This window comes from Mus pahari, chromosome 6, assembly GCF_900095145.1.
Source record: "Mus pahari chromosome 6, PAHARI_EIJ_v1.1, whole genome shotgun sequence".
Classification (NCBI taxonomy): domain Eukaryota; kingdom Metazoa; phylum Chordata; class Mammalia; order Rodentia; family Muridae; genus Mus; species Mus pahari.
Window position 1 is genome coordinate 66,791,405 of NC_034595.1, and position 7,475 is coordinate 66,798,879.

Sequence of the window (7,475 nt, forward strand, 5' to 3'; positions counted from 1 at the left end):
TGTTGGACATTTTTTCAGCTGCTTCTCAGCAAAGATGTAAAGAAAAGTGTCAACCCCAGGCAGGTTGACTATGTTCCAGCGAACGGCCACAGACACATAGTATATGTATTGCACAAACTGTACTTGATTGGTTTAGGGTAACACGAAGAAGACAATGAATTTAGTCTATAGGGAAATGGTATGGAGATCTAGGAGGAACTGTGAGGGGATGAATATAATGAAAGCATGTTGTATAAAATTTTCAAAGGTTCTTAGCAGTAACTGACAAACAGACTTAAATTCCAAAATGCTTTACAATATGTTCCTTCATTTTGGGGGTGAAAACGTGGGTTCTTGGGTAAAGAATGGAAAGGCCACAATCTAAAAGTCCTAGGTCAGAGGAGAAGAGTACAATGTGGATAGAAAAAGTAGGCATGAAACTAGGGTAAAGTTCAGTGAGATGGAGTATAAGTTATCCCATTCCCCTTTGCTCTAGTTTTTGACAGAGCATAGGATTTGGGAGAAAAAGAAAAGACCTTTGTCCCTAGTAGTTGAGAAATGAATCCCTTGTTATTAGAAAATCAGAGGAGAAGCCTTTGAGAGCATGTCAGCACATTCTAGGGGAGGCAGCCTTGTAGTCCAATAGGGAAGGTTACCAATACAACCATGGACTCTCAATGATTTTTTTCCTTTGAAAAATAACACTTGGCCTGTCTGTTATCAGTTTCTTATCACTGAAATAGGGCAGGGCAACAACCACTCATATTTATTGAACATTTGTTAAACTAGACTGAGTTCTTTTAAGTCAAGGTTTGTCTCTATTATTCTTGCTGCTGTGCATGCCCCTTACCACCCAGCCTGACACACAGCAAGTGTCACCAGCAAAATATCTGACTAGAAGTATCTGTTCTGTTTCCATCCATAACAAGGTCGAAAACCAAGAAAAAGCAAGTATTATTCCACTGGAATAGTGTTTGAAGGTAATAACAAATATTACTCAAAGCCCAGAGACCCAGAATGTCTTTGTAAAGAGGGAAATAGAGCACATAACATCTACTGTTAAAGTTCCCCAAAGGAGATCAAGCTGTAGGTAATACATATGTCTTGATGTCCAGCAGTTTCTGTTTCAACCACAGGCACCTAAAATATTTGCCCTTGGAGAAGCTCAAGCCCAGTGTGCAGCACTGTCAGGTAATCTTATACCTGCAGCATTAACTCAGGCCACCTCTCAAGCTTCTCCTGCACAAACTATCTTGAGCTCCACCCTTACCCCAGAATCCCATGATGTATCCTGCCAGCACCAATAAACTCCCTAAATTTCCACAAAGCAGCCATACAGCTCTGAGCATCTCAGCTTACAAGGCCATAGGAAACAGCTGAGAGACCCTTCCCCCCCATCAGAAGCTCTAGGGGTAACTGGGCAGCCTACCCTGATCAATTCAGGAGTGAAGTCCCCATGAAGACAGAGTGAGCCGCCAGTGAACATGATCTGGTCTCCTACCTGAGACTACTATGTATACCTCAGTCCAGGCATGGTTCTGAGACTATCATGAGGAGTAAAAAAACCCTGAATAAATGAACTCTTGAGTGAATGTGTGCTGTTGGCATGGATGTGACCTTATCAAGGACCCTAGCCTCAAACCCATGGGAACACAGTACAGCGTTGCTTCCCTGGTGTGAGGTCAGTAGGGAGAGCAAAGGTGTATGCAGATGTTGATAGTGTGTATAGAAAGTGTCCACCATAGCCTCTCCCCCTGGAGAGCCTGAAGAACTCTCCCTTATAGAAACTGCACCTACCATGATTAACTAACCCTCCCTCCTTGATTCAAGAGTGCAACCCCCACCCCCCTGTATGAATAAACACAGTGAGCCTGGGGAGAAAAGCTGCAGCTTCTGCATCAGAGACCCCAGGCCACTCAATCCCAGCTCGTTGCGTATGTCTGATTCTCTGTATGTGTGTGCTTGTCATTTCTTCATTCCCTTGCCACTCCAGTCAGGTCTATCCTGTACAAGGACTGAGTAGAAGCTAAAGAGCACCAAATTCCTGGGGCCAGGCTGATCAGAACTTCTGCAGGCCCAGCAGTGGTGACACATGCTCTTAGTCCCAGCTTTCAGGGGACAGAGGCAAGTAAGTCTATATGAGTTTGAGGTGAGGCTGGAATACAAAGCGTTTCAAAGAGGAGGAAAAGGAGATGAGGAGGATAAGGAGAAGAAGAAAAAGAAAGAAGAGGAAGAGGAAGGCCTTCTTCCCTGGAGGGCCTTAGAAACTGACTAGCACCCTTTCCTGCTTGGACTGTGTCAGGCATGCATTGCTTTCCTGGATCCATCAGATCAGCCCTATCTTGTGTAAACAACAGAGACTAAAATTTGACCTCCTCACCCTCAAACACAACAGCATGCATTGTGCTCACTGGTACAAAAGGCTAGCTCCTAAGGAGAGTCTCAGCAATAGCCCATAAACACCTGAGGGCTAGGCCACACACACACAGGTAACTGAAGACACTGCATGGGAACCACAAAACTGGAACTAAGGTCAGTGTAACCACACTACCAACTCCCTGGCACAACTCCAGGACAAAGTACCTGCTGGGGAAAAAGCTATCCTATAAAAGCAGCAAAGGCAAATGATTAACCACACATGGATCGGAATAACGGAACAGCTAACATAATAAAAATATCTTTCTAGTAAGTGCCACGAAAGAAAAAATATCAGTGGGTTGCCATCAAGAAAAGCAAAGCTCAACATGATGATTTTAAGGAAATTTGACAAGATGTGGAAGAATACACACTTCATTAAAAACAAAGCAAGCGAAAAGCATCACTTGAAAGAGAAACTCAGAAAAAGAAATATAGATGATAAAAAAAGAAGCCACATAGGATTTAATAAATCAACTAAAGACAGTTGAATCACAGTAGCAGATTATATCACACAGAAGGAAGAATCCTAAGCTTGAAGCCAGGCTTTTGAGATAACCCAGCCAGACAAAAGAAAAAGAAATAGGAAAAAGGCAAAAACTAAAGTCTATAAGACCAACAAGATATGATTAAGTGAAAGATGATCACATTATAGGAGTTACCAAATGAAAAGAAACCTGTTTCATGAGGGTTGGTGAGGTGGCTAGATGGTTAGAGGCACTTGCTACCAAGTTTCATCTGGACCAAGACCTGAGTTCCATCTCTGGAACCTACGTGGTAGGAGAAAACTGACTCCTGTAAATTGTCCTCTGACCTCCACGAATATGACATTCATGTGGTGAGTGCATACAAGTAAACACATAAATAAATAAAGCTGTAGTAGTTGGAATATGCTTGGCCCAGGGAATGGCACTATTTGGAGGGTTGGCCTTGTTGCAAGAAGTGTGCCACTGTGGACATGGTCTTTATGACCCTCAATCTAGCTTCCTGGAAGCTAGTCTTCCTCTGTTTGCCTTCAGAACAAGATGCTCAACTCTCAGCTCCTCCTGTACCATGCCTGCTCAGACACTGTCATGTTCCCACCTTGATGATACTGGACTGAACCAATTAAATTTTGTTCTTGTAAGAGTTGCCTTGGTCATTGTGTTTGTTCACAGCAGTAAAACATTAACTAAGGAAATCTATTTAGCTAAATAATAGCTGAAAGTTTTCCAGTATTTATTGAGAAATACATGGGCACCCAAGTACAGTAAATTCAAATGGCCCATTTAGATTGAATAGATTTGGTCCTGTTGAAGACACACTATATTCAAGCTCTCAAAAGTCCAAGACAAGAAATTCTAAAACCAAGAGAAGTATGCCAAGTCCTATATCAGCAAGGCCTTGGTATACTAACACTAGAGTCTACAGCAGAAACTTTTTTTTTAATTCTTTTTATTAGATGTTTTCTTCATTTACATTTCAAATGCTATCCCAAAAGTCCCCCATACCCTCCCCCCACCCTGCTCCCAAATGCAGACACTATTGCATACGCCAGCAAGATTTTGCTGAAAGGACCCTTATATAGCTGTCTCCTGTGAAGCTTTGCCAGTGCCTGGCAATTACAGAATTGGATGCTCACAGTCAGCTAGTGGAGGGAACACAGGGCCCCCAATGGAGGAGCTAGAGAAAGTACCCAAGGAGCTGAAGGGGTCTGCAACCCTACATGTGGAACAACAATATGAACTAACCAGCACCCCCAGAGCTCATGTCTCTAGCTGCATATGTAGCAGAAGATGGCCTAGTAGGCCATCATTGGGAAGAGAGGCCCCTTGGTCTTGCAAACTTTATATGCCCCAGTACAGAGGAACGCCAGAGCCAAGAGGTAGGAGTGAGTGGGTAGGCAGAAACTTTTCAAAAGTGGATTAAACTCTCCAAGTAAAGGAGTTAAGTTGGCTGAATAGTTTTTTTAATGAAATTCAACTATACGCTATCTACAATTTTTTTTTTAAATCTCACAAGAAGGTGCTGAGGAATGGAAAGAAACCCCTTAGCTCCCCAAAAGCAAAACAAGCACAAGAGCCCTTGGCATTCCAAGGCATGGACTGCCCACGAGACTGGCCTACCTAGACGGATAAGGGCAGCAGTGCCTAGATTTTCTCCAGTCTGAATCAGCAACCACTCACTATCCATTTGGCATAGACAATTCAAAAGAAACTATTAGGTACTGGATCTGCCATGAAAACCCAAGGACCTCCCCAAAACAACAAATAAAGCCACAGACTTAAGCTATGGAGCTTGGGAAAGAGCCAATGTGTGAGGACCCCCATATCACACAGGACTTCAACAAGATATTTATTTTTATATGACAACTTTGTATGATTTTTAATAATTAAATAAAACTTTGCAAGAAAAGATTAAAAACTAAGTGGAAGAATATTTAAGGAAATTATAATTATTCTGCTTAACTTACGTGTGCAGTGCCCAGGTGTTGAAATATTACACTGTATCCATAAGTGTAGACAGCAAATACAATGAAAAGGAAAATAAAAGGCAAAAAAGTCAATATTCTTGACTTGCACAAAGAGGGGAAAGTGGGTACAGGTAGCCACTGGCAGCTGAAAAATAAAATTGTCTCTGATTCCCAAAGTAAATCATTCCTGTTATTTAACCAACTGAACTTTGAGATCAAGACTGGTCAGCCTCACCCTTCTCCCTCCCACAGGTAGGCGGGCAATCCTCACAGGATTTAGGTAGGAGGTAGAAAGGATTTGTGAGAGTGAGGACAGTGACAGAGTGGCTGCATTATGAGTGTCTCTGCTCTAAGCCCCATCCGATTTGCAGGCAGCATCTCTGGCTTCCTCCAAGTGGCCTCTGTGCTCTGTCTGCTCCTGCTGCTGGTCAAAGCGGTCCAGTTCTACCTGCACAGGAAATGGCTAGTCAAGGCTCTCCAGCAGTTCCCATCACCTCCCTATCACTGGTTCTTTGGACACNAGGTATGAAGGAAGGAGAAGAATGGGTGGGAGAGCAGGGAGGATGGGTGNCTAAGAGACCAGCCATCAAATTCACAGGGCAAAGCCTGATATATAAAGAGTCCAAATGCCTTGTAAGATGCTCAACTCAGGCTGAGGTATGTCATCCTAACAATAGGGTTATTGTCTGGCTGTTGCTCAGCTCTANACTGATAGTTTTGCACTTTGAAAGTTTTGGTTGGTCTTACCTAGTCGCTTCCTCTTCTGGCTGAGTACCCTTAATATCTCTGCTGTTCTCAAACAACTTTTAAGTAGTTCCTTGACAAGTTACCTATGACTCTTCTCTCCAAGCTCGGGGTTTGCCTGGGAAAGTAGATAGAGAGGTGGGAACCTTGCCCCTATGGGTTCTTGGTGTAACAATGGTGTACATCTTAGAAATTATCAGGCACAGGAAGGGTTCACACTGCTGGGATGAGTGAGTGGCTGACCCAGACTAGAATTTTCAGGATGGGTGAATTACACATTGAAATCCCAAAGTGATTTCAATGTGAGAGATCTTTGAAAAGTTATTGCAAAAAAATAGAGCAAAATACCCAGAACATTACCTACAATAGTTACCTACAATATTTAGTTACCTACAATAGTTAGTTACCTACAATAGTTACCTACAATAGTCACCTACAACAGTCACCTACAATAGTTGGTCTCTACCATGTCCACCACACAGCTTTACCCTTGCCCTGACCTTCAGAGGGTTGGTTTGTTTTTAACTTCCATGTTTGGTTTGACATTAAATGTTCTAGAAATGAATCTGGTTTTTTAACTCTGCTTTTAACTTGGATCCCTTGTTGTTGTCTTTAAGGATCATGAAAGTCTATGTCTGACACCTGTGGTTATTAATAAAAAGACACATCAAAGTTTTGGAAGACTGACAGACAGAAATAAAACAATTTGTAACAAAAGCATACCAGATAAAAAGAAAAATTGATGACCTGGTTCTCATCAAAATAAACCTTTCCTCTCTTTAAAAAGGAAAAGAAAAAAAATAAAGAAAGAAATCCCAAAGTCATGGCACATTAAAGGGAAAGGGTGCGTAGGACCTTCATATGAGAACACTAATGTTAGCATTTCCACGGGGCCATTTAGCTCTTCTTTCTCCTTCCACACACCCTGCAATATAAGCTACTTGGATTCAAGCAAACCATCACTTTCTTGTCCCACGGGGTTCAGCTTAAGAGCCTGGCACAGGTGTATGAAATTACCCAGAAAGGCAACTGGGAAGGGACAGTACTGACCCATTGCATTATTATCACCCCAGGAAATAAAGTACAGCGCCAAATAGGAGGATACATGAAAATGTGCACAACAAAGAATTGTGCAATAGATGCTATGAGAAAGACATGGGTATGCTGTGTTCTGTGTGCAGATTTGACGATCTGACCATGTGAATCCTCTGAGGAACACAGGTCCATCCAACAGCACTCTCAAATCCAGTTCAGGTCTATAGCAAAGCTATGATGGATAACACAGATAGTTCATTGAACTGCCCCAATTCCTGGCAACTTCTGAAAACACAGATCTATGTTCCTGTGCTTGCTCTATTCTTGTCTCCAGTCCAAAAACTAAACAAGAGTCCGACTACCTTATCTATCATTCAACAGCAGTTCAAAGGTGACCAAGAACTACAGGAAATTGTGTCATGCATACAGAACTTTCCAAGTGCCTTTCCTTGCTGGTTCTGGGGGAGCAACGCCTACTTAACTGTCTATGATCCTGACTACATGAAAGTGATTCTGGGGCGATCAGGTGAGCATAACATGCTGTTGTGAAGAGATAAGCACCTTCTTCTTTGGTACTTGCCCTGTCAAATTCTGGAAGAGTGTGACCCTACACACTCTACAGTTCTCTCAGGCTACAACCTAGCATGTGACCAACAACACTCAATACTGAAAACCAAATCCCTTAGGCTAATGTCTTGATCTTTCTTTGTTATTTAATCAAATTAAGATGGTAAGTTGTTAATTGTTCCAGGTTTGAAATCTCTAACTGTATCCTGCCTGGACTCATAGGATACCTAAGTTCCTAAGCCACCAAACACACACACACACACACACACACACACACACACAC

The 7,475-nt window shown here is 42.4% G+C and overlaps 1 protein-coding gene across 1 annotated transcript in view; it reads left to right on the forward strand.

Annotated features, from left to right (window-relative positions):
- The first annotated feature begins 5,146 nt into the window (after positions 1 to 5,146).
- Positions 5,147 to 7,475, forward strand: part of LOC110323837 (cytochrome P450 4A10-like) — an 18,378-nt gene continuing 16,049 nt past the window's right edge. Inside the window, exons 1-2 of the mRNA XM_029540391.1 lie at positions 5,147 to 5,369; positions 7,007 to 7,151. Coding sequence (XP_029396251.1) covers positions 5,181 to 5,369; positions 7,007 to 7,151 — 334 coding nt within the window. The 5' untranslated portion in view covers positions 5,147 to 5,180. The remainder of the gene's footprint in view (positions 5,370 to 7,006; positions 7,152 to 7,475) is intronic.